The 27,804-nt window shown below is 35.4% G+C and overlaps 4 protein-coding genes across 4 annotated transcripts; 2 read left to right on the top strand and 2 right to left on the bottom strand.

The window, feature by feature from the left end:
- The first annotated feature begins 4,445 nt into the window (after positions 1–4,445).
- LOC141619225 (inositol diphosphatase DSP5-like) lies at positions 4,446–7,922 on the top strand. The gene is made up of 5 exons (XM_074436254.1): positions 4,446–5,050; positions 5,662–5,755; positions 6,912–6,960; positions 7,080–7,123; positions 7,399–7,922. Exons 1-5 carry the CDS (start codon positions 4,818–4,820, stop codon positions 7,654–7,656), a joined length of 678 nt encoding a protein of 225 aa, XP_074292355.1. The 5' UTR covers positions 4,446–4,817; the 3' UTR covers positions 7,657–7,922.
- Positions 7,923–10,108: 2,186 nt separating this feature from the next.
- On the bottom strand, positions 10,109–10,817 carry LOC141619223 (protein METHYLENE BLUE SENSITIVITY 1-like). The gene has a single exon (XM_074436252.1). It carries the CDS (start codon positions 10,710–10,712, stop codon positions 10,371–10,373), a length of 342 nt encoding a protein of 113 aa, XP_074292353.1. The 5' UTR covers positions 10,713–10,817; the 3' UTR covers positions 10,109–10,370.
- Positions 10,818–12,816: 1,999 nt separating this feature from the next.
- LOC141619228 (uncharacterized) lies at positions 12,817–19,060 on the top strand. Its single transcript, XM_074436256.1, has 8 exons — positions 12,817–13,033; positions 13,677–13,700; positions 14,143–14,248; positions 14,337–14,405; positions 16,653–17,146; positions 17,458–17,719; positions 18,130–18,338; positions 18,731–19,060. The coding sequence occupies exons 1-8, from the start codon at positions 13,029–13,031 to the stop codon at positions 18,795–18,797; spliced, it is 1,236 nt and encodes a 411-aa protein (XP_074292357.1). The 5' UTR covers positions 12,817–13,028; the 3' UTR covers positions 18,798–19,060.
- A 299-nt stretch (positions 19,061–19,359) lies between these two features.
- On the bottom strand, positions 19,360–27,789 carry LOC141619227 (serine carboxypeptidase-like 20). The gene is made up of 13 exons (XM_074436255.1): positions 27,298–27,789; positions 26,009–26,154; positions 25,737–25,813; positions 25,475–25,597; positions 25,111–25,213; positions 23,209–23,246; positions 22,836–22,940; positions 20,920–21,000; positions 20,540–20,794; positions 20,293–20,358; positions 19,966–20,084; positions 19,710–19,869; positions 19,360–19,565 (listed from the first exon to the last, which is right to left on the bottom strand). Exons 1-13 carry the CDS (start codon positions 27,450–27,452, stop codon positions 19,482–19,484), a joined length of 1,512 nt encoding a protein of 503 aa, XP_074292356.1. The 5' UTR covers positions 27,453–27,789; the 3' UTR covers positions 19,360–19,481.
- Between the last annotated feature and the right edge of the window lie 15 nt (positions 27,790–27,804).

Genomic DNA, 27,804 nt, shown 5'->3' on the forward strand with positions numbered 1-27,804 from the left:
CGGCGATCGGCTCCTCGCATTCCTAGTCCGGCTTCTCTCCTCGTAGTGAGAAGGACTTCTCCTCCGACTCTGGTGAGTCGGGCTTCTTCTCCAACTCTGACGAGTTGGGCTTCTTTCGCTCCTACGGGGTGTGCCTCGTTCGTGCCGCGGCGACGCTGTCTTCTCACGAGTGCGAGAAGGACTTAGGTCTACCACGACCACTTTGGGCTCCTCCGGTGTCTTGACAGGGTCAGCTTCTCTTAATGCTCCGTTCAAGTTTCTTGGGGTCACATTTTGGGCCCTGGTCTCCTGGACGGTTTCCGCCGCTCTTGTTGGCGTGACAGTGTGAGCTGGCGTACTCCCATTAGGTCCAGGAGCATCTTCGTTTTTTTGCGTCAACCACATGTCCCCATGATGGTGACCTGGTCGAGGCAGCGGAGTGTCTGGTATTATTGGCATCCCGTACTCCGGTTGAATCACTTGACCGGCGGAGGGTTGCGCAACTCCAGATTTGTGGACGGTATCATCTTGGTAGAATTCGGTTTCGTCAGTCACGAATACCTCTTGTTGTTTCGACATCTTCTTGGCTCTTGGGGTGGGTTTTTTGTGTGTATATTTTGTTTGGGAATGAATGTGACTAGCTTCTAGTGTCTTTTCCCACAGACGGCGCCAATTGTTCCGGGTGTAATTCCGGAGCAAGTATTGTTACCACCCGTGGCTTGTAGAATGATGTCTTGAGTTGAGTCCCTTTTGTCTTTATCGTTCCACTCGGCCTCTCCTGCAACAATGAACGAACTGAGGGCTTGGCTTTGTGCCAAGCGTACTCACTCCGACGCTCAAGTCAGTAAACTCAGAGGGATAAGTTGTTGTTACTTGGCTAAGGATGTATTGTAGAGAGATAAGGAAGATATTACCAGATGAATAGTGATTCTTAGGTTAATTTATGGATCCTTTCCTCAATGAAGGTTGAGGAGTATTTATAGACTTTCACCTTTTGTCACGTAGTGGCCAAGTGGCTAGCAGGTGGAAAGACCGTTCTACCCTCGGCCGATGGACCCATGGCAGGCCGGCCGAGGGTCTTGGGTATGAGTACGCGGATATGTGTCCCGGCTGTCTGGTTGCCAGGCCGAGACTCAAGTGACAGGCCGATGGGTTGCATCGGCTAGACTGTCTAAGTCGTTGACTTTGTTTTGGATATCTTTGACCTTGCTCGATGTGTTGACTTGGTCAGCGGTGCAGAATATGCCCCATCAAAACTATTTATTGGGATATAGGGAGTAACAAACTAACAAATAAAACGAACACTTTGTTGTCCTTTTTCATATTGGGGTATCTCAGTGAGTTGCTGTCCTTTCTATTTTAAGAATGAACTTGATGAACAATTTTATCATTCACAGTCAATTTGTTTCACCTGTCATTTAGTAATTGGTCTCTTCCTCTTTTCTTGATCTTTGTGCCAAAACCGAAGAAAAATAATTGGCGGAGACGGAGTGAGTACATGAATAGTGGAGTGGAGTATTAATAATTTCTGCCGGGTCTTGAATTGTAGCCTTGACCAGGAAAGAAACACGAATTCTTATTTCAGACCGTTATATCCGTCTGAAATGGTCAGACGGATACCATTTCCTCTCACAAAAAAACCTATTTAGGATGTGAGTGGGAAAACACATGGGGTGGTCCACCACCCATGTGCTTCTCACTTGTGAGAGGTCTTATTACAATATGAAATAAGGCGATCTTAAGCAAGACGGACTATGACACGATGACTAGAGGTGATCAAAAGCGGGCTTGGGCCGGACACGGGCCGGGCCCAACTGCTAAAAAAGTGTCCGACGGGCCTTATTTTATAGCCCGAGCCCGCTAAGCGGGCCAGTTTCAACTGTCCGTACCCGCTCACTTCAAAAGAGCGGGCGGCCCCGTGGCCCGACTAAAATCAAATACAGAAATTAGTGTTTCTATTAAAACACGAGTTTGTTATCGCTACATCCCACTAAAACTTAACAATTGTCTTTAAAAGCTTACCCTTAAGAAAGTATACTAATTTTCAAAAGATAAGTTTACTAGATTTTGGAAAAAACACAAGTTTGACAATGTTCTACTACAAACATCAAAAGTTCATTTTTGCCTTGGTGTTTGTGCGGCATTGTTAGCGGTTACATACACTCCCGTGTAATAAATAATTATAAGGTACTATGTTTATACGACAATCGCGTTAGCATGTCGTCCATTGTCGAAGAATCTTTATACGACAAGTGTAAATACCGACAATCTTCCACTTATACGTAAGGCATAAGTATTCATTTGCGCTACCTAATTGCTTTAGAGTGTACAAATTGTAAATGAAATGAGCAGAGAAGGTCTGAGGATTGAGGGTTTTTAAGGACTTTTATGAGGTTACTTTTAATAGCGGGCCGCCCATGGACAATTTTATTTAGTCCAAGCCCGTCCATTTATTCTACCGGGCCTAATTTTCTTGTCCGTTACCCGTTTAATTTTTTGTTTTTCTTGTCCAAGCCCGCTATTTTAACGGGTCGAACGGGCTGGGCTGAACAGGCCGACCCGCACTTGATCAGCTCTAACGATGACACAAATGACAAATCAAATCAAATAAGAAATGAAGTTAAAGTTTGAATATTAATAAAGTCAAAATCCGCATGCTCTTACACTATACGTACGGCAGCCTTCTAATTGCTACTTTGTTCCCTTTATTTTCTTCTCTCTTTTAAAATTTTTAATTAAGCAACCTTCATACATTAATAAGAATTAATTTGTAAAGAAATAAATTTAACTGAACTGATTTGAATTGAATTAAATTAAATTGAATAAAATTGAGCTGAACTAAATTGGACTGAATAGAGCTATAATTAAATCTAAAAAAGTTTCAATAGTGTAATATAATGTATAAAATTTCAGTAAACCCAATTAATCAAACAAGCAATTAGTGTACTAAGGTTACTTAGCTCAAATTATATGTGTTTTTTATTAGACAATCTACGATTTTATACATAGAATAGATAAGACAATTAGCAACACAATTATCTCATCTATATATTGAGTAATAGCTAATAACATACAGCAATATGTTTTCCGAGCGTGAATTAGTTACCACACTTCAATGTCCTGTTAATATTAATACAACTTACAAAATACTCCGTATAATAACTATTACATTTATCTTCCAACATATATCACCCTGCTAATATATTAACCTCTGTTTCATAGTATTCTTTTCACTTTCTAAAGCTTATGAGGGAACATTTGAAAAGCGGGAAGAACAGGAAAAAAAAAAGTGAGGAGTCTATAAAAGTTATTAAGTTAAACAAAATGCACAAAATCTTATTGAACACGGCAATATTCATCACAAGCTTTTGACGGATACCATTTTCTCTCACATAATACTCATGAGAGGTGAGTTGGGGGTGCCCCCCACCTTGTCCCATCTCCCTTTATGTGAGAGGTCTTCAGCTTGTGACGAGATTAGCCCGTTACAAGCAAGACGTTTTGAACAAAATGTTAGTTTTTATTTCGAGACACCTTTAAATTTACATGTAAAATTATCCATTTATCCTGATTTTGTAATTGGTATACCAAAAGTTGAATGAAGTCCAAAGTAAGTTGGATGAATTGTATCAAAAGAAAAAATGGCTCCGAGAGAGTTGTGTCATATAAGAGATTAATCAAATTATATAATTAAGTGGATTAATGCAGCTCTTGTTCACTTCATGTTAATAAAGATCAGATCAGGTTTAACTCTTACTATAACATCTCTAATTTGTAATAAGGATATTTATTAATCACTATACAAAGGCGGAATTCCAAATTACATAAAAAAAAAAAAAAAGACAATGATATGGTGTCATCCTCTCATATGCTCATATATCGGCCCATCATATTAGTGATCCCCTATCCATTAGCACAAATTCTTGTTTGTGACGGCACATATCCGTCACTCTTGAGTGACGGATACCATTTTACCTCACAAAATACTCACTTTTTCTCTCTCTGCAACACTATTCATGTGGTCCCCTTTCTCCACTAACCCATTTTGTTACCATTTTATCTCACAAAATATCCGCCACAAATGGTAACCCGTCACAAGGGAGACCAATTGATCCATTAGAAGATGATACCGAGATTGAGTACCAACTCATTTTCGGATAAAAAAGAATAAAATAAAAATAAAATGACATGATGAGTCCATGACGAATGAAATCATGGATGACCTAATCTAACTCCTAATTCAAACACAATAAAACCCCATCACACAACACCATCACACTCCATACTTACCTATCATTCACCAAGTCCTTAAACCCTAAACCCTCCCAAATTAGGTGTCTTTGCTCCATCTAAATTCTAGTCTAATCCAATTTTTATTTTTATTTAAATTCCTTTTTTATTATTAGCCATCTCTATACTTTTTTTCCTAGTATATATATCGCTCTCATTTCACACTCGAAAATTTTATATTGACCATAATATTTATATCTAAAAAAAAAATACATTTTACAATATATATACCAAAATTATTAAATTAATAAAATAGTCATTAAAAAAGAAACAAATTTCTTTTCGAACTACAATTCTCTGTCTCTTTAAAATCTCTCACCAAAAACCAGCTAACATTTTTATTTTTTCACTTTAATTATTTTATTTATTTATTATTTTAGGGTATAAATTGCTTAATTTTCTTTCATAATAATTTGGGGGAAATTTAGCAATAATAATGATGAAGAGGTCAAAAAAATTTGTGGGTTTGTGACAAAAGCTTTGAATTAATTTCCCACAAAAAAATTTGAATTTATTTCATCAATTTAATTCAAGAAAAATTAAATAAAATGAGTATAATATTGTGGGAAAAACAGCAGAAAAACAAAGATAATTTGAAGAAGGAAGAAGATTGCAATAACAATGGAGGAAAAGGAGGAGGAGGTGAAGTTGATGATGAAAACGACGACGTTTTGATGCCACCAATTAATTTTTCAATGGTTGAAGAAGGGCTTTATAGATCTGGGTTTCCTGAAATTTCCAATTTTTCTTTCATTGAAACCCTAAATCTCAAGTCAATTATGTGAGATTTCTTCCCTTTTGTTTAATTTTTATTGTTAATTTTGGTGAATATTTGCTAAATTATACTGTTAATCTTTGATTTTTGGAAAATTGTTTGATTTTTAACCCTAATTTTCGTGGGTAGTTGCTTAATTGTGCTGTAAATTTGTTATTTATTGGCAATTCAATTTTCAATCATAGTTTTCGTGGGTAGTTACTTAATTTTACAATTAATCTTTAATTGATTGATAATTGTTTGATTTTCAATGTTAAATTGTAGTGTTAATCTTTAATTTGTAGATAATTGTTTGCTTTTGAATCATAATTTTTGTGGGTACTTGCTTAATTGTAGTGTTAATCTTTAATTGATTGATAATTGATACTTTTCAATCCTATTTTTTTGTGGGCAATTGCTTAATTTTACTGTAAATTTGTAATTGATAGATAATTCTTTAATTTTCAATCCTAATTTTTGTAGGTAGTTGCTTAATTGTATTGTTAATTGTTAATCCATAATCAATAGATGATTGTTTAATTTTCAACCCTAATTTTTGTGGGTAGTTGCTTAATTGTACTGGAAATTTTTAACTAATGATGATTGTTTAATTTTTAAATTTTTTGGTTGTTTGATAGATATTTGTGCACTGAGCCATACCCAGAAGAGCATTGCAAGTTTCTTGAGAGAAATAATATTAGGTTGTTTCAGCTAGGAATTGAGGGAACAAAGGTAAATTTTTCTCTCTTTTACGATTCTAAATGCCGATTATTCATAAAATTTACCGGTTTAAGTTATTTGCTCAGTTTAGTTGGGTTATTTTCTGCGTCTTGTGACAATAAGGTGAAGAACGAGTAGTCGATTAGGCAATTCAATTTTCAAGAATTCGGCTTTTGTTTTTGCTGTCTAGTGAGTATTTGCCTATTTGCTTTGAGATGTTTGTTTGTTTGTTGTCCAAATATCTTGATTATGATCCGAGCAAAATTGATCATTATCAGTAAGTTTAGTAATGGTAGAGAGAGCCAAGTTGGTACGCCGTAGATTACTATCTTCCTCATGGAGGGAAATGTCCAAATAACTTTTTATCTTCGAACTTTCGAAGCAGTCTGTATTAGTAAGTGATATATCATCTTCCGTCTTACAATTAACTTGATCCCTCCAGACTTTCGCCTTTGCTTAAAGTTGATGGAGGGAAAATTTTCAGTTTTAAAATAGATAGTGGAAGATATCATCATATCAGAGTCTAAATGTCCTAGACTCGTAATAGTGGTTGATTTGCAAGAATCTCCACGGTGTAATAAAGACGCTTTCGAGATGTGGTGGACAGCAAGCTTATTTCCTATATTCTCTAGGGGTCACATGAGTCATGACTCATGAGTGGGATTCAAAGTCACTTTAATTGTTACCATTGCCTGATCAATGGTCATCTTGAGTCATATGTGGATTGTGGAATCTAAATGGGACCAATAAGCTGTTTAGATAAAGTAACAAGCTTGATGATGGTTGGCAATTTTTTGAAGTTTGGCTAAAATTAGCACCCGCAATTTGATCATCGTCTTTTTAGCTGACAAACGCTGAGTCTGATGGCAATATGCTTTTGAGTCCAAAACTCGTCAGATTTAAATGCCTTGCGGCTTTTGAGTTTTGAGCCTCTTTGACACCGAAAAGAGAATGACTTGAGACTTGTTAGGGTAAATGCTATTCCCATGCGCCTCTAGGAACGAGGACTCCCTCTCTAAGTTCAAACATAACATAGTCCTAGACTCGTAGTATGGTTACAGGGGATGAATTTTGTTAAACAAAGTCATATTTTCGTCATGCATTTGTAAGCAAAACGGGGCTGCATTTTCCCTATTTTTTCCCTTATACTGTTGCTGTTTGCTGGCAGGAGTCTGTCCCCGAGGACGTTATCTCTAAGGCTCTTAGAATTTTAATGGGTAAATTCCATGTGAATTTGACTACCAACATCATCATATGCCATAATAGTTCTATCTTTCCTTTCCATTTTTTTTTTCGACACCGTTGTTCTTATCAGCATAGTTTGTTGTTACTGCAGATGTGAGAAGCTATCCAGTTCTAGTTCACTGTAAGCGTGGCAAGGTAAGTGTCGCTTCTTTAATTTCCAAGTTATTTTTGGATTATGAATAAAGAAGACACTCGTAATTTCACAAATGCTCAAATGCGATGGTTTCTTACTATTTTTCAAGACCGTGTTATCTAACTATTAGTCACAAATGCCAATAGTTTACGTATTCTATGCTTTTTGTGTGGTGGAGATCGGGTGAGGGTGGGACTCCGAATCCCACTTGCATCTGTTGATTTTAAAACCGATCAATGTAATACATTTAATCCGACTAACTGGATTTCTGTTGCAGCATCGGACAGGTTGTGTTATTGGTTGCCTGAGGAAATTGCAGAATTGGCGGTTGTCTTCAGTGTTTGAGGAATACCAGCGCTTTGCAGGCACCAAAGCTAGGGAAACTGACAAGAAGTTCATGGAGGCGTATGATGTTTTGCGCATGAGACAATCGCTTTATAGCCTTATCTACCAATACCATGGTTATGGTTCAAATAAAAGGCGCTTGCTTGACAGAGAAGAAAGCCTACCCCAATCCCGTATCAAATCAAGCTAACCAAAGTTTTTCAAATCAAGGACCTCTCACTCTCACTGCCTGGGTCATTTTCGTATTCTCCTACAAAACGGGAAAGTTTTGGTTGAGTTTTTAAAACCAATAATGTTTTCAGTCTCACTCGGAATGGAGTGTGGATAAATCGTAGTTTTTTTTCCTCTTTATTGTTATGGAATCAGGTCCTTAGAGAAAGAAATTATCCATTATTTCACCATTTTCATTGTTCTCTTCCCTCTCTATGAAACCAGTTCTTATCACAACGCAGTAAATATCTTTAAAACTGCTCTTGCGGGTTTTTTTTTTGGTTTTATGGTATAATGGTCGAGTAATTGCGAATATGAGTAGTATATCGCATTCTATTGTTAGTAATATTGTTTTTCCTATAATGTATCGACAATGAGCTGAAGAGTCGGAGCATCAACTTTTCTGCGGGGAATGTGGTTGTCCAGAGTGAGTTATTTTAGCCAATACTCCGTGTTATTGAGTTCCGACACAAACTCCAAGTGAAACCGCTGTATTTGTATAATGGTTTCATTTATGTTATTTTACTAATTTTACTGTTGGTCGATGTCTAATTTCTAATCCCGTATTTATTTACTTTAGCATGATGCGAAAATTCAAGAAGCGAATATTCAGCGAGATTGAGAAAATTCAAGGTCGATGGCGAGAGTCCACTGCGAACTCTCAACGGAACCGAATTGTTGTAAATAATAACGACGCCTCTGATATTACACGATTACCACATGCCTTCAGCTAATGGTCTTGAGTGATGGTCTGATGAGGGATGACGGTCAGGTGTTTTGTCGTGGATGAACAAGTCAATTTGGACCTTAGAGGTCGCGTGGATGAACATGGAATTAAGCAAATCTAGCATGACATTTTGATATAGTTCATGTAAGTCTACATGCCTTATTGCCTGTCTTCGCGAGGCGAATGTCTGCAAAGGTACCGTTGATGACAGGGTAGTGGTCATCAAAAATTCAAAACCCCTAAAGAACTCGACCTGAATGCTGAACTTGCTTATCTTTTCTTGACTGAAGTGTCGATTTTGATGGCGTTACTTTATAAAAATATGAATGAGGCGAGACACATACAACAATTCCATTTTAATTTGTTGCACATAAGTCAAGACTAATTAATCTTCTGTCTTGAGAAAATAATTTGAGATAATTAATACGAGGCGATAAATCACCATCAGTCCGTAACATTATTACCATATTCCATATTGTCAATGATCAATAATGAACAATGTGTCGATAATTCAGGGTAATTATTATTCAGAAGTAATGTCGCGTTCCTCAGAACCACGAATTATGTGAGGTTTAGCCGTATAGGTAGGTAGTTGTCGCATCCACATACTCATCTAAGTCTCTTGCTATGCGGGTTTTTAAGCGTAGCTCATGAATAAGTCTCAAGTAACACGGTTTTATACTGTACTCATTGTTGTAAAAACATTTGCTACATATATAAATACTTGCATAGTATATGATAGTTATAAGAAACTGTTTCAAACCATGTGTAATTCGACATATAAAACCGTTTTATATGAAGGGTCGGATCTACAATAAACTATGTTATTCTTTAATCTTTAAAGGTTTTGTTTTGATGAAATTTCCATTTAATTCGCTGATGAGTCAAATTCTAACGAAGAACAAGATGAAAAACAGAGCTCTGAAATTTGAATCCAAGGAAGAGTATTTCATCAAAAACGGTGGCGTTTTGTTGGAGAAACTTATAGCTTTAAGCAGTGGCCGAGAAGTAGGAGGGCATCTTAAAATCATATCTCAAGAAGAAATCGAGAAAGCTACAAACAACTATGATCGTGATCAATGTTATATTAGCAAATGACCAGAGGTTCCCGGTTCATGGGAATCCGGGGTACATTGATCCCGAGTATATTGCAACTCCACGAGAGGTGACAGAGAAGTGTGACGTCTATAGCTTTGGAGTTTTAATGTTGGAAGTATTAACGGGAATGAATCCTTCAGAAATGGCACAATGTGGAAGAGACTTTAGTAGATGAGTTTATTTCAAAAGCCGAAACAAATGAGGGTTTTGAGGAGGTGATTGACACCAATGTGTTAGAGGAAGAAGTTAACATGATCGAGTTACAATGGTTTTCTCGACTTGCTTTGAGCGTCCGAGTATGACAAGTGTTGTTGAAGTGCTCCGGGAGATGCATACAAGTTGAGGACACCATTATGTATCATTGCAGTATTGTATAATGAATATTGGTATTCACGCTCGGCCGTCAGGCTATATTCGTATCTTATCTAAGAACACGGAAAATATACGGAGTAATTAACATAAAAAACGAGGTTTATCGCCAAATTGCGAGCTGAACAGTGTTACTAAATAACCCGTTCTTTCTTCAGTGAAAGACAAATTCTTGTTTAAGACGGTCATGATTCATAGCTTAACCAATCCAGCATAATTGATCGACAAATACTCGAAATTAAACACGAAAACCTGAACTTTATTAATACCAATGCAAAACACCAACAAAAACAACATATCAATAAGCAGAACAGATCATCAAAACACAACAAAGCAGTTTAATTAACCAAAACACACTTAAAAGTTTCTCACTTTACTCCGAATCAACACCGAAACCCGACCCATATAACACACAAACCTCAAATTCAAAATCAAATTACTACCCAATTCATAAAATCAAAATTAAACACAACCCATCAACCCCAATTGACCGAATCCCACTACTTTTTGATACTACCGCGAACACCCGGCTTCGGTTTCGAGCTACTTTCAGCAACAGCAGCAGCAGCAGGAGGAGGAGCAAGAGTGGCATGAAGATTGTTAATCTTGGTATCATCAAAGGGGATTTTCGGGTGTCGAGCTTCGTGATGAATTTGCATTGATTTCACGTCTGGTGCGGTTACTTTGCAATGAGGGCACTCGAATTTCGCATGTCCTCCTTTTTCGAGCCCGGTTCGGTCCTTTAAACCGGCTTTTCCTCCGCCTCGGTTGGTTAATGCTGCGTCGATTTTGGCTTGGATCTCTTTGGCTGTGTGCTTCTTCGGCTTGGCTTTTCCTGTCATGGTTGATTTTTGGGTTTTGATTTGATTTTCTCTCTCCTAGGGTTTGAGAAAATTGGGGGTGATTTGGGGGAACAGCCCTCGACGGACAAGGTAATTTGAGGTGGTGAAGGTGGTATTTATAAGAAGTGAGGGCAATATTAGTGGGCCATGAAAATGATCCATAGTTTTTTAGACAAGTAAATGATCCATAGTTAATAGAATATACAATTTTTTTTAAAAAAAAAAAAAGAAAAAAAAAAATCTCGATTATGGATCTTAACAATTTTAAGTGTGAAACGGATTTATCGTGTATGGTATACTTGATTAGTAACAAGTATTAATTGTGTAAGGTATATCGGTGTTCCTTACACTAAGGTAATTTTTGGCAATTGTGTAAAGAAGTTATTGTAGTAACAAGGAGAAGTTCTGTGTTTTGTGTCTGGTTTTTGGACGTGCTTGTCTATGGGGCGATCATTGTGTGGACATTTGTCTCCTTGTTATTCGGGATTGTGGACGATGGTTGGGATGGGTTGAGGTCGGAGGTATTGATGGAAGTAGGGTTTGAGCAGATCTTATGACGAGTCGTTGAGCGCTTTGGGAGAGACATCAGAAGGCATTATTTGAAGACGGTGGTTGACGTGTTGGCTTGTTGCGAACGAGGACGACGGAGCTGGGGGATAAGGGAGGGGACATAGAGGAGAATGGGCATAGAAATGGAATAGGAGAGGTGAGGGTGGTTGAGGTCATAGGCTTGAATAAGTTAGTAGAGCTCTTAGTTAAACTTGTTGAGTTGTGCATTTAAATGGAAAAGCTTAGACTTGTCCATTAGCTAAACTGTTGTTGAGGTTAATCTACTTGAAGTTAAATAATTAAGTTCTAGATGAATATTTCCGTTTTCAATAAAATTTGTGCTCATGCGGATACTCCACTCCTCAATTTTAGTACAATTAGTCATTGTTTTTTTCTTGATACCACACAATAAAAGCACCCACCTGGATCAATAATTGATACCTCACCCTTTCATGTCATTTACATATGTCTTAACAAAATTCTGAGAAAAAGGATTACGCATCTGAGGTAGTAACTCAGACCTTGTAGTTTTTGAGCATATACACATTTTTTCTGAACATATTACCATTTATAAATATAGTTTTTGAGCAATATTATATTTTTTAGTGTAATATTCTAGTAAATGTGTTTAAAAACTTTATACTAAAGCAGAACTCAAATAAAACTCAGAAAATAAACAATAAGAGGTACTACCTCAGATGTATAGTCTATGAACTCCAAAATTCTTGATCGCGCATATGAATAAAAAAAGTCTTGTGTTTTTGAACTTAATATCAACCGAGATATTATAAGTATAATTCTCGACTAAAGTCTTATAAATACAGATGTTCACTAATTTTATAAAGTCAAATATTCGAAGTTTTTGTATCATTCATTTTAATTCAGTTAAGTCTAGTATAATTTGGCCACCAAGAATACAATTCATCAATGTCAATTGAAAATAATCCCCGTTATTTTCTGTTTAATTTCAACTCATTTCAATTGAGCTCATTTCAACTTCATTCAGTTCAGTTCAGCTTATCTTTTCACATATTAACTCTTACTTTAGACTTCAATTCCATTCGATTTAATTTAGTCCAGTTTAACTATATTCAGCTTGGTTCAATTTACTTAGCTCCAGTTATTTAATTTAAACTCCTTTCAGCGGAAATCAACATAACCAAAGACAAAAGTGAAAATAGTACTCAGTAATCCGTATAACACCACTATATAACTTAACCTATCGAGGCTATTGATTTATATGGACAACTCTAATTGTGTCAAGATCATCTTAGAGGATCAATTAGTTAGTAATAACCTCAATTTTATTGTTAAACGAATACGAGATTTATTTACAGACTCACTGGGTAACCAAGCTGGAGCACACATAGTCACATCCAGATAAGCTAACAGCGGATTTACTGGCCAATCGCAAAGTTAATTCTAGTACCATTCCCACGCATTTAGATGTACCTTTTAATGATCTGTGATATATTCTTCAGAAGGACATATTTAGGATTGCTATTTCCCATGTAATAGCGCGTAGTTAATTTTTAGGGCTTACCCTCTTTAGTACAAAAAAAACCATCGAGGCCCATCATCCTATTCGAGTCAAACACCAACCCAAAAATCCGAAACGCTTTCGTAATCCTACCCGACTCGAATCCGAACTCAGCCGATTGGTAAACACCCAGATTCCCAGAAAGAACATTTCCTCCGCAAAATTCACCTTTCTATCTCTTTCTTTCTACCTATCTCTCATCTTTCGATCCCTTCATCGCCTTGTTTATGAGGTAAATCTTTTCATTAATTTCATCAATTTTTAATTTATTTTTATGTTTTTCATTTTCGTAAATTTAATTATGTGCTAGAATTTGTTTTACGGTTTTCTGCGATTTGATATTGATGAAAGTTGTTTGAGATTACGGTTTTCGATCGATGAGCTTAGGATTTTTGATTGATGAAATTAGGGTTTTAGTGATTTATATATCATTTTTTTGGTAGGAGAGTTAATTAATTTGCGCAAATTTCTTGATTGATTTGATATTGATTGAAGTTCTTTGAGATTCGGGTTTTCGATTGATGAATTTAGGGTTTATTTATTTATTTATCATCTGGTTGTAGGAGAGCTGATTAATTTGCGCAAAGTTCTTGATTGATTTGGTATTGATGAAAGTTTTTGAGATTAGGGTTTTCCATTGATGAACTTAGAGATATTCTTTTTTATCAGCTGTTGGGGTAGGGGAGTTAATTAACTTGCGCAAATTTCTTGATTGATTTTATGTTGATGAATGTTCTTTGAGATTAGGGTTTTAGATTGATGAACTTGGGGATTTTTGTATCAGCTGTTGGTTGGAGAGTTGATTAATTTGCGCATACTTCTTGAATTTTCGATATTAATTAAGTTGTATTTTCTTTTTTCTGTTGTGAATGCAGCTCAAAGGAGAGACCCACTCTCGGGTAAGTTCCGTTACAACTGCTTCTTGTAATTGTAATTACTTTCTGATGTTCTAATCTTCGATATATGATTAATTTTTTAGGTTATGTTTCATTTATCGCTATCTTTTGATGGATTTTCTAGATTGTTTGGCTTCCTTTGTTTAATTTATTTTCAGTTCGGCTCATTTTATTCAGTTATAAATTCATGTTTACAATGTAGTCTGTGTAGTATCACAACAGACGATGTTATGACCTTAACTTCAAGTTAATAGAAATTAGCCGCCACACCTGTTTAAGCAATAATGATACATGATCTTGTCTTGTGTGGTAGTTCTCATCATCAGCTAACTGTGGTATACTTATTTGGTTTAGACGGGTACTGATTGTCATGGGTTCATGGTGGTAGATTGAGTTTTGGGGATCATGCTCTTATTTGTTTTGATATTTTTTTAATTTGGAACAGTGGTACGCGGATTAAGACCCGCAAACGGAATATTGCTGCTCCTCTTGACCCTGCAGCTTTTTCAGATGCAGTGGTCCAGATTTACTTGGATAATGCTGGTGATCTGGTGAATACTTTTTCTCAGTTTGTCGTTGTCCTTCCCCAGACGCAAGTATGAGAGATGTAATGATCTGATGATTTTTTCTTCAATGCAGGAATTAATCGCTAAGAGTATTGAATCTTCTGAACTTGACTTCTCGAGATACGGGGATACTTTCTTTGAGGCAAGCATCATATACCTATGTTCAGTACAGAGTGTCTCATAATTGTTGAACTTTCTAGTGTATGCTTTAGGTTTATGAGTGACTTAGTAACATTTCTCTCGGCCTAGCCCTCATTTTTAGTTGTCCTGTCATTATGCTTTCAGTCCTCATGACTATTACTTATTATATGCTGTGTACGTCATTTTTTGTTAGCAATACGTTGTCCTGCTTGCTCCATTGTTTCTAGGGTGGTTTAGTCTCGTTTTTTGGCCCTAGAATATTGCCTAGTGATTGCCTTAAGCATTGGCCCTAATATGTTAGTAACATGATCTGGGATTTATAATTTTTTGAATGTCAGCCTCTGAAAGTGAACTTGTGGTTGTGAGAAATAGTACGCAAAAGATGTTCACACATTGAAGACGGCATACTTTGTAGTAATGACAATTAGATGTAAGAAATAGTATTCAAAAGATGTTTATACATTCAGGATTGCATACTATGTATATAAGGACAATTCGATGCCTTCAACTGAATTATTTCTATCTACTTGCTTTTTATATAGGAAGTGTCAAGTGTTTCTTCGATTTTTTCAGCTGTGGTGCTGTCTTGTGTGATTTTGTTTGTGTCATCAATAAAATATAAGATTTGTCGTTTGTAAAAAAATGCTACCTCAGCTCTCCTTTTTTACTTGTGATTGACATGGACATTGTATTCGAAAAACCCTTTGGATTATGCCCATGTATGATGGTCAATTGAGTGATTACATTATGAAGAAGGAATGGATTATTTGGAGATAACTAACAGTTGCACAATGTCCATAAGAGATATAAGATGTGGGAACAGCCCTTACCTTGATCTAGCCTATGTGGTTCATAGACAAAGAGACACTTTGTTAAGGAGGATGAAGTTTGAAAATGAGGGTTTCCTGATGAGAAGAGCAGAAACCGCTGTAAATTGGATAAAACTTATTAGGAGGGATATGGGTCTACTAGGGACTGAAGAAATTGGCTTGGTCATTTGGATAGGTTTTGAGTGAAGAGATTCAAAGAGAGTAACTTTGGGGTGCTGAAAAGGTTGTGGGAGTTTGGCAGGCCATTTTTCGAACCAGTTTGTCCGTTGCGGCCCAAGTTCACCTTAGTTTATGACTCAGATTGGTAAGATACACTAACTAGGAATGGTAAGATACACTAGGAATCAAATGCATCAGAGAAATTCATGGAAGCCATGGATAGAGGACTACGGGAGTGGCAGAAGTTCTGCTTCTGTATATGTCTTAACAAGTTAAGTATTCGTTGGGAAGCACAGAAGAGTGGGTGGGTTTATGAGAATTTAGGATTCTTTCTATTTTCTTTCTCTTGCTATGCCAACTACATGTAGTTATTGTCGCTTATTTTTTAAATGGTATGCTAAGACATCTGGTGAGTAGAAAATAAATGAGGTATTTTTCTTTATTTTTTTTCAGAGAGGTCCAAGGCGGGCTTGGGGTATACAATATACATAATGGGGTTTTGATTTTGTTTTGCTTTCTTCAGTTTCCATTGATACAAGTCTAATTCCTGCGAAATATATATTAAAAGTAAATTGAACTGAAACTCTGAAAAGTAACCCATCAACCCATTTTCCTAATAATTAGTGTTTTGCAACCTTGAACTCAGTTGTCCGAACCACGAACCTTCCAACACCGGATAATGTCTTTTTTCTTGATTACTTTCTCATTGTTTGTCGATTTGCTATGTCTTTTTCTTATATTTCCATTTTTTATTTTTATTTAAAAAATTTCTATCTTCTTATTAACTTGCCTTTTTTTTCTCTTACAATTTCTCTCATCTATTTAGAGCATGTCTGGCCTAGTTTGATAAAAATGAGTTTCTATTTTTTAAACTTAATTTTTTAAAAGTTTCTATTTTTATGGGCAAAAACATGGTATTTGAGCTTTTGAGAATGTACTATTAACTTTTAAATATATGATGTGTTTGACCAAAAAGTGCTTTTAAGTCCAAGAACACTTTGAAAAGTTAGGCCAAACACACTTACTCGTGTTTATGTTCCCACAGACCCCCTAGTTTTTTTTCCTTTCATTGCTTTATTTTTTTACTCCTATTTTTTTGGTCTGTCTTTCTCCCTTTTCTTTTGGTTTACCTACTATCCTCGTGATTGTCCATGATAGCTAATCTCATATTAGATTGTTCTTTTGCCTGCTTTTAATGGTAGCAGCAGATTTTTGCTGACACATTGTCTCTAAAAGTAATTCTATGTATTGACATGTAGGTAGTCTTTATTGGTGGCCGCACACAACCAGGAACAGCAAAATCTGATGAGGGGGAGCGCCACACATACTCTGTCATCGACTGTGAACCCAAACGTGATTCTATTTTGCCATCTGTATTCTACATACAGAAGATTTTACGGCGGAGGCCTTTCCTTATAAAGAATCTCGAAAATGTCATGCGAAGATTCTTACAGTCCCTTGAGCTGTTTGAAGAAAATGAAAGGAAAAAGCTGGCCATCTTTGCAGCCCTAACATTCTCCCAGAAGCTTTCAGGTTTACCGCCAGAGACGGTGTTCCAGCCCCTGCTAAAGGATAATCTTGTGACGAAAGGGCTGGTTCTTACATTTGTAACAGACTTCTTCAAGGAATACCTTGTTGACAACAGCCTGGACGATTTGATTGCGCTCCTGAAGCGTGGGAAAGTTGACGAAAATCTCCTTGAGTTCTTTCCACTGTCTAAGAGAACTCCTGAGGTTCTGTCTGAACATTTCACGTAAGAGAATTTTCTTCAGTGTTAGCGGTATTCATTATTCCATAGTATTTACCATGTTTAGAAAAGTGTGCCTAAGTGTAACTTGCCAGCCTGGATGAGGCATAAGGCAAACTGCTTCAATGCGCCTTTGTCGCCCCTTAGGCATAAGGCGCAATTATAGGCACACCGTCTATCTTCTAACTCTTATACTATGCCCTTTTCTTTGCCTCATCATTCCTATCGTTTAGGAAAGTACTTACATTTTTTTCTTCTAACTATTTTTGTTTTTATTTTTTGAGACTCACACTGATGCTATCTTTGCTGTGCCTCAGCAATGAAGGTCTTCAGCAATTGGTCCAGTACAATGAAAAGAAGATGTTTGAGGTTAAGCTGGCTGAAATGAAATCTGCATTAACGACCCAGATAGCAGAGGAAGCTGATGTGGGTGAAGTGATCGAAACTGTGAAACATCATGTGAAGGAGGCCAAGCTTCCAGATATTGATGTTGTGCGCCTATTGTGGGATGTTATCATGGATGCTGTGCAGTGGTCTGGGAAAAACCAGCAGCAAAATGCTAATTCTGCGCTGCGCCAGGTATGCTTTGAACTACTGTTAATGGTGGCACATATGAAATGTTTTCATTCTTTTTTTCTCACCATTTCATTCTTCACAACTATTACTTCACAACTATTAAGAAAATAACAAAAAGACTATTGTACCCCCAACTTTTACCCTCACCCCACGACTACTTTTCTGTTTGACATCCTCCCTCATTATCCTCACACCCCCCTCACTCGCCAACCCCACAGCAACCGGCACCACCCCACGACCATACTCACCTAATCTGCAAAACCGCATCACAATCACAATGATTAGATCTACAACTCTACCTCCCTTCACGCTAACCACCACCCCAGGCCTCGATTCACACAATGAATTGCCAAGTGTTTGCTTTTTTCGTGGACTCATGGTTCAGCTAATGCCAAATTCCGTCTGTCTTATAGGTCAAAATGTGGGCAGAGCTTTTAAATACCTTCTGCACCACTGGAAAGCTTGAATTGGAACTGATCTACAAAGTTCAAATCCAATGCTACGAGGATGCCAAGTTGATGAAATTATTTCCAGAAATAGTGAGGTCGCTTTATGATCAGGATGTGCTTGCGGAAGATACCATTCTGCACTGGTTCCGCAAAGGAACAAACCCCAAGGGCAGGTATATTTTTAAACAATTACTATGCTGTACTGGAAGACGGACAGGCAGACTTATGTAGTAAAACTAATGTAATATGATGACAATCCCTTTTTACCATAAAATTTACCGTGGTACCTATTACCCCACTATCACATAAACAACTTCCCACATGATGTACACGTTAATAATAAAATCATGAGACTGCGCCCTCATCTGAGAATTTCTGTTCTGTCGATCATATAACTTGATCAATTATCAGAAATGCTTTTCTAATTTTCACTTGCTTTTCAAGTCCCATGTTAATTGATAATACAATGTATGCGGATAAAACCGTTGAGAAAGGGAAGTGTTGGAAGAGTGTTAAAAAAAACGTGTATTGGAAAGGTATTAAAAAGCTGCTCTCAATTTTACAGGCAAACATTCGTAAAGTCACTGGAGCCCTTTATCAAATGGCTGGAAGAGGCAGAAGAGGAAGAATGAAGTTGGTCGTATATGCCAGATGAGTTCCCCTTGACGTTGTTTTCGACGTTCAGCTCGCTGTCAGCTGTGAGGTGTTTCTGTTGTGCTGCTGATAATGACGATACATATCTGTAATAAACGTCTGATTCCATCTTTGTTGATTATATACCTCATTTGCAATTTGTCTTATCATGAAATATTTTCAAAGCTTTCCATATGTTACTTGGTTCATAAATTTTGGCCTGTAATTTGACAACTTTTTTTAGTATAAGGTTTTTGACACGCCACATAAAGTCTTCATTTGGTGTTCCATCTAGTGCCCCATTCAAATGAACTATTGACACTACAGCGAAACTTTAGCCTTGAAACGATCTGTGGTGGTTTTTCGTGTTTTTGTTCAATTATCCCGTTAAATCTTGTTTTTGGAATAGTCGTCTTGTGGAAAGTGGTTTCCCGTATATTGTTATGGCTGCTCGTGATAAAATTAAGGAATATCGGGATTTTGGTTTTAGACTATTGCTAGTTGTGACTCGAATGAATAGAGTTGCAAGCCTTGGCTTCATGTTACCAGTAGAAGTCGAGGTTTTGATAATTATTGCTTTTATCGCTCTTTTAACTATATAATCTAGAGTATCATAAAGGTTCTCGTTTCCACAAAACTATGCAGCTTTAACGCACAAGACAGTTTGCTAGTTTCTGTGTTCATCAAATGTGAGTTCCCTCAAGCCAGCGCTGGTAAAAGTCGAATGCTTCCCGCGGTTTGTATTCTGGTACTGTATGTCCTGCTCCCTGCATCATCCACAGAGTGGATCAAACACAAAACATCAATTAATCGGAACATCAGTTAACTGGAATTCGGGATCGAGATTCAGATCGACCCCAAGAAACTAAAGGTTGCTACCAAGACGACGAAATCATTAGATCATGACTTACCTTGATGGTAAGAAAGGTGAAGTTGTGTTCGTATCCTTGTGTGTACCCGGCAACTTGATCATTAGACATCCAAGGCCTCCATTCATCTATGACTTTGTAACCTAATGACCTTGTCCAAGCTTGTGTTCCGGTATATGGAACACACAAGTCATGATCTCCACTGCAAATTCCCAAACATAGTTCAGACGGGTATACGCGCTTATGCCAGACGATTCATGATGAAAAATTACGACGAGGTTGAATGATGTTAATTTACCTGTATATCAGTGCTCTGAATCCTTGAGAAGTGAGGTTCTTGTGATAGTTAATCATGCTTCCTGTATCGTGTTCGTAATCTAGTGACATGCATAACGACCATGGACCGATCTTATTCACCTGATACATTAGTAATCATGTTATTCTCAGGTTCGGATTCTCTGACTCATTTTCGCGTCTCATCTTCTGTCCCACTATCTTTGTGGTTTAATGCGTCTTTTAATTAATATGATCTACATAATCTTTTCCATGATTAAGGGTGACGTGTTATAGGAAGAGTTAGTCAGACACAAGATGAGACACAGAACAAAAGGAAGATTGGCTTTACCGGTTTAGCATGAATCGCCTTTCTAACCGATTTATCATTCAACCAAGCTCTAGCAACCTCATCACTCTGCAATTTTGCAAGATGCCAATTAGTGTCGGAACCAGCATTTGAGGTTAGGGGGCGAAAAATTTCAGCGGGAGCGAATAAGTAAAATTTGAACTAAAATTTGCGATATTTTAATTTTCCAGCGGGGGCAAGCGCCCCTGCTAGCCCCCTAAATCCGCCACTGATGACAATTAAGACTCACAGTGCATGGGACTCTGATTCGACGATCATTAGGCAAGGAATTGATCAGCTCGGGCCAAGATGGAACTCGACCATTCTTCACAACCAATTCAAACGGCCAAGCTCGGCCAGACATTCGCTTCCTTATCGGAAGAGGCCTCTCCGTATTCCCTAACGCTTTGAAGCTGTCCGGTATGCTTAAGTTTTGTGTAGTGTTACTTATTGGGTCATGTGAGCATGGCTCAAGAATGTCATAGATGTTTAAATCCTTAAGCGCCTGTTAATTAATCAATTATATTTTTGAATTAGTATAAATAATCAACTATATAGGTAAAATTTCGAAGCGAATTTGAAAAATGTAGTGAAATGACTGAAACGAATGGTGTATTATATGATTTTTACCGATCTTAGCTTGACTTTATATCCGGTACACTCAATCTCATCATTGTCATAGTATTCCAATCCACAACTCGCCGTAAATTCCTGTATTTTCAATATTTACCTATTAAAAACCGAAAAATTCTCCAATGCAATATAACAAAAGCAAAGAAAACATAAAATACGAGGGAGTTTAAAGTTAAGTCCACAATAACTCGTTAAATTGTTTGTGTTTCAAATATTGTAAACTATAACATGTGACATATCCAATGCAGTTCTCGATACAATTTTTATTAGGTATTATCGGATCGATTTCTAGGTTATAGGTCAAGGTGGTTATGAATTCCTTTTGGTATTGTGTGCACAAATCTTATGTCATGTAAACTTGTGGGAGGCATGTTACTGTGTACATTGTTACACATAAGAAGTTTGTTGAGTATAGATAAGAAAAGTAGCTCATATTTTAATGTCTTTATCCGGCTTATATACTTGCTTTCTAACCAAAAAAATTATTTGACATCATTTCTTCCTCTTTCAGTTGAGATCATGCAATTCGAAGATGTCTTAGTCTAGTAATTAAGACGGAGGTACTCGAGAATAATACGAAATAGATTTCAGGATTGTAATGCTCTTATAGCTCATTTGACACCAAATGAATTGATCTAGATTATGTAACGTTTTTTCTGCGACTAAATTTACAAGTGTCTTTGGTGCATACTAGGTAATCAACATTACCTGCCGACGAAGCCACACCTTGACCAATTACGTTTTAGAGACAGTGAATTAAAACCCGTGAATTTATTTTTATATTTCAACTAGCTAATCATTTTATCTCTATTTGTTTTTTAGTTAGTCTTGTTTGAAACTGTTTAACTTAAAAACTCCTCATAAATCTCCTCTTATTTCCACGTTTAATTTAGTCGGGATGAGAGCTGTCTTAAGTTAAGACGATCTTAAACAAGAAATGGGATTTGTAATTGGGTGCCAAATGCTAATACACAAAATCTCATTGAAGACGGCACGTATCCGTCACTTTGGAGTGACGGATACCATTTCATCTCACAAATGACCCAAATAGAGGAGAGACCAATAAAGGATTCAACTATACACTTTCCACGAGAAAGTTGGATTTATACAACAACTTGAGGTGGGGCTAAGCCTGCGCAAATAAGGCCAAAGTGGTCCAATAAAGTTGAAATAATGGCCCAATTTTTAGGGTGGTTCCAAACTGAATTTTTTCAGTTTTCTGATAAGAATTTTTTTGAATTCCTAAAATCAAATTATTTGACCAAAATATTATGAATATATATGATGTTATATTCTTATTGGACAAAAATGAGGTGTTAAATTATATCTTTATTTAAAAAACATTTACCATATTTTTTAACACTATTAAATTTTTCTTGTAAAATTTACCGATATTATCATAAAATCCTCTTATTTTTTCCGCATTTTCTTACTTTTTTTTTGGCATGTGTGTACATCATTGGACTCATGCCTAAGTGATCTTGAAGCGAAGGATGGTTCATGTAAGCTGACTGGTAAACCATACATCTTTTTAGGATAAAGGCTTTGTTGCAAGGGTGTCTAAGGCCACGGGCAACCACGGGCGTGGAAACCGGGCCTCCGCTTTTAGTCACCGTATTATAAGCTTTCATTAATGAAATTTAATACAAATCTCGAAGTATAATATACTTGTGCATTCATATATCAAGTTTGTTGTTACTTGTTAATATCATAAACTGTAACCGTCTAAAATAAGTTTTCGAGCACAAATACTTATTTTTGACAATCACAAGCTTGTGACGACTCATACCCAATATAAACAATGTTAAAAAGGAGACACGGTTATAAAACTTTACGAGTTTGTGACCGTCACAAGCAAGATTTGCTGGTTTTCGAGATATACATTTTGGTGAAGGGGTGCAAACAAAGCTTACCTTGTAAAGATCGTCAGAAATTAAGGCCATTCCATGTGCAAAAGTTAACAAAGCATTGCCATCATAATTTTCATCTGCTGTTATACCATTCCCTATCATATATCCCTGCCAATTGCCATCATATTATTTTAGACCATTTTTATGTTAATTATAAAAGCCGATTTCCGAGCATTAGATAGTCCATCCGTTTCAGTTATTTATTTACCTTTTATTATAAAATCAATCAAAAAAAGAAAAAAAGGTAAATAAATGAATGAGACAGTGAGAATAATAATAATAACGCACTTAAGAGTATAATAGTTGTGATAATCATGATTAAGGCTAATGGGGATTATGAAGACTAGTGTTGATAACATTATGAAGATAAAGTTACCTTAAAATTAATAATGGGATTTACTTTAGCCCCAATTCCTGAAAAAAAAAAAAAAAAAAAAAACAATTACATTAATGTGTATCAAGAATGATTCTATTGAGTCTACCGATTCTCCAATAAAAAAAAAAGATCGAAATAACGTAATAAAATTTGGTCCAATCAAGTCGGGTTCATAAATAGTACGAGTTTGAGTCCTGCATTATTAAAACTTATGAGGAAGAGTTTTATCACCCTATTAATCTTACCTGACTCGAATCCCGACTAAACAAATTCCACCCATTGGTATAGCATTTTAACTCTTAACCACTAAATCATCATAATGATAAATTGGGGACTAAAGGTACAGAAAGTGGGTGTCATTTTTCTTGAGTTCCAAGACTATACAACTGGATGTACAATGAGCATTGTACATCCAAGGTTATTTTAGTCTTTTTCCAAATATTTTTAGAAAAAAAAATAACGTAATCCAATTTTGAATCCAATCCTCCTTCTTTCTCTGACTGCTTCCATATTTTTCTAACTCCTCTCAATCTTCATCCATCATCCAGAATCATATTCTCATTTAATTTATTATAATTAATTGAATATATGGAACAAATCATATGACATGACTCGTGATGAAAAAAAAAAAATATCCAAAATTTTTAATGCATGAAAATAGTTGAAGCTCTTATTCTTTTTACATTAGCTCATATTTTTATCTTTATAGCTCATATTCTTATGTGCTCGTATTTTAAAGCTCTTGATCCTTTTAAGCTCGTATTATTTTTAAATTAGCTCGTATTCTTGTATTAATAGCTCATATTCTTATGCGCTCGTATTTTTAAGCTCGTAATCCTTCAAACTCGTATTCTTTTTACATTAACTCGTATTATTATCTTAATAGCTCGTATTCTCATGTGCTTGTATTTTTAAGTTCGTGATTCTTTTAAGCTCGTAATCTTTTTACATTAGCTCATATTCTTATCTTAATAGCTTGTATTCTTATGTACTCGAATTTTTGAACTTGTATTCTTCTAATAATAGTTCGTATGATTGGTGTAAAAATTTACCTCAAAGTATTATTAGATCCATTTTTTCTTCTTGATGATTTTTTCTTCATGATGATGTAAATTGCTTCTCGTTCACCAAAATATTATTAGATGCGTTTTTCCTCTTTGATTATGATGTCAATTGATTTCTTTTCACCATATTAGGATCAGAATTACGGATTGTTTAAGAGAAATTTAGAGAAGAAAAAGAGGGGGTAGGGTTTGTCGACTGGAGAGAAATCAGAATTAAGGAAAAATGGAGATGTGTAGAATTTTTTTTTTGGGCTTAAATAGTTTAATATGTAATATATGGGCCTGTTGTACAATGCTACTGTACAACAGGTTGTAGGATCCTATTTGTGATTTTTCTTTTTAAGTGGTCCAATTCTAATAACATTATTATGGTTAAAAAAAGGCTAATAAAAGGCATTCACATGCAATAATTGTGCATGATGGAAAACTTAAAAATTAGATAAACTTTGTCACGTTAACTATATAAAAGAGAACAATTAAAAAGTGATTTAATTAATCACTTTCCTTATTTAAATATATGGACAAAAAATGTTTGTCCAAAAATAAAAAGGTTAGCTTATTAACTCGTATTTCTGAGATGATTAAGCATTTATTGTATACGTTAAAAATTAGTGTAAAACGGTCTTGCATGAGACTGTTTATTTAATAAGAATTTTGCACTATAAAAATCAATCTATAAATGCAAACATATTTTCGGAAATGTAGAAAAGTATATAAATTTGTGATATAAAAGATAGTTCATCTAAATTATCGAATAAATGGTCATATAAATTTGTGACATAAAAAATAGTTCATCTAAATTATCGAATAAAATAAATAAATAAATAAATAATCGTACCTTTAACAATTTCAGCAGCAAGTGTTGGGACGTAAATTCCTGCATATGACTCTCCGGCTACGTAGAATGGATTTTGGTTGAACTCCGGGTATCGCTTAAACCACTAATTAAATAGATTATATTACACGGTGAGTAATTAAGATCGTTAATGACTTTACTAACTAAACTCGATTATTGATTACTTAATCGAGCACAATAATTATTGTCAAGAATTCACATGCATGTCCGCTAGGGTACTTATAATTAAGGTTCAAATCTCGTATACATAAATAAATGTGCCTTTTATGTAATGTTTTGAGGATCGTTAAGATAACACTATACGGAGTATTACGTAATTACATCAATCGATAAATGATTTCCGTACCTTCAAGAGGAAATTATGAGTATCGAGAGCCGTTTGTACGTCTCCGGTTGTGTATACCGTTTGATTATCGGAGTAAGACATTCCAACTCCGGTAGGAGAATCTAAATAGATGATGCTTGAAACCTACAAAAATAAGTTTACAACTGTTCGATTGAATTGTTTACGTTTTTTCAAAATTCTCCTATAGAACAGAGAAAGTAATTTTTTTTATACAATCTCAAAAATAACGATAATTAATCCATAATATATTGATTTATGATACCTTGGACCAACTATATGGATTTAACTCCAACAAAGGAAGGCTATTTCCGGATTTTCCAGCTCGGAAATTAAATGGCCCTACAAAAAAAACTCAAATAACGAGTTATATATGCATACAATAATTTTATTTTATGTTATAAAAATTTCTTTGTTAAGAAATAATTGTATTGGTATAACCTTTTATTAAAATATCTCTCATAGAAATAAAAAAATAAAATAATAAAATGAATAAATGATTGAGACGGAAAAGTTAAATTATAGTGAAATAAATACCGTGTTCATAAATAAAACCGTCAAAACTAGAACATCCAGGGCCGCCATTCAACCAGAGTACAACCGGATCCTTTTGTGGGTTCCTTTCCGATTCCACAAAATAATAGAATAGGTGTTTCTTTGGACTTCCATCTATTGTTATGTATCTGAATTTCAAGATTAAACTCGTCAGCAAGTCTCTTGTCAAACCGTCTTATAATAAAATAACGTTAAATTTCCTGAAAGACCGTCATATTGAAATAATGTAATAAACATAATAATAATTAAGACTAAAAATTTTAAATATTACTTTTCGTCTAAGGTTTGGGGTTGGTCAACTATGTAATTAATGTTTTGTTGAAATTAAGGATATGTTACCTTAAATTGTGGGCAACAAGGAGAAAACGATCTTTGTTAGGACAATATTTTACTTGTGTCATCAGTTAGAGCAATATCGAGCAAGTTTATAATTATACGATAAGTTATTGTGAAACCGTCATAAAGACGTAAGCACGAAATCATGATGATATCAAATGATTCATGAAAAACCATGGTCATGACCAACATAAAATGTATAAGAATCAAGTATTTTTGTTAGATAATTATACGATAAGTTATTTTGAGACCGTCATACAACAGAAAGCAAAAGAGTGACTCCTGAGTCCTGACCAACATAAAATGAATATGAATACTACAAAAATAGGTACGAAGTTAAAGTATTTATTGTACTGTCGATATCAAAAGGTAATTTAAAATACGTTTATATCCAAAAAAAAGGCCGTTTTAAAGCAAATTAAGATACAATCGTTTTAAACAAGAATTATGTGATCATGAATACGATGGGTCTCAAGTTCAATCCCGCTCCTCGACTCCTCGTATCAGTTTTAAAGCCCTTTATTACTAGAAATTGCATAAAATGCTGATTCCGTTTCTTTAAAAATAATGCAGTTAACGTAAATTCTAAGAATGAACATAAAATTAATTATTAAAAAAAAAACCTCTTAATTATCAACTTACTTTCATGATTTTAGAACTCAAATCAATTCTAGAAAATCGAAAACTAAATTAATTAACCAAACAATGATTTTTGCATGAAACATTCAACCAACTCTCTAAATTACAAAAACTTACGTTTGATTAAAATACTTCTCAGTCTTTACAAATAAATAAAAACGTACTGAATATGTCTTAGTCTAATGGTTAAATAGGTCTGAGGTTTGAATCCTCTCACCCCTGATATTGTACTGCCCTTGTGAGTTGTGACTCATTTGACAGAAATGAATAAAAACGTAAAGAACCAGTAGACGTACCCGGAAGAATGGTTGGAAGGAAAAGCACCATAAAAACCAGGAAGTTTAGAGACAAGAAGATTGGTATTAGGAGGAGAAGCATGATTATTAGTGTAAAACAAGTGTAAAAGAAGCAATAAAAATGCAAGTTTTTTGTGAAAAAATAATTTCTTCATTTTTTTTTTAACTAATTAGAAAGAAGTTCTGTAAGAAAAAACAAGACAGTTCGACGAAAACGAGGGACTATTTAAACTGATGGTCTACTCATTCTTTTTTATTATTTTATTAATAAAAATATAGAAAAAGAGTGTGATTGTGTGGAATTGTTGGCAAGAAAAAAGATTTCTTCTTCCTACTCTAAGTCTACCATAATGGGGGATTTTTTTAATATGATTTTTATGAGACGGTAATATTTGTTTTAATGATAAAACGAGTCTAAACAGTAATCATATGTTAAGGGTATATTGTTCTACCATAATGGTGGATTTTTAAGACTGATATATCTGTTTTAGTGATGAATCGGAGTTA

The sequence above is a fragment of the Silene latifolia genome, chromosome X (assembly GCF_048544455.1).
Source record: "Silene latifolia isolate original U9 population chromosome X, ASM4854445v1, whole genome shotgun sequence".
Lineage (NCBI taxonomy): Eukaryota > Viridiplantae > Streptophyta > Magnoliopsida > Caryophyllales > Caryophyllaceae > Silene > Silene latifolia.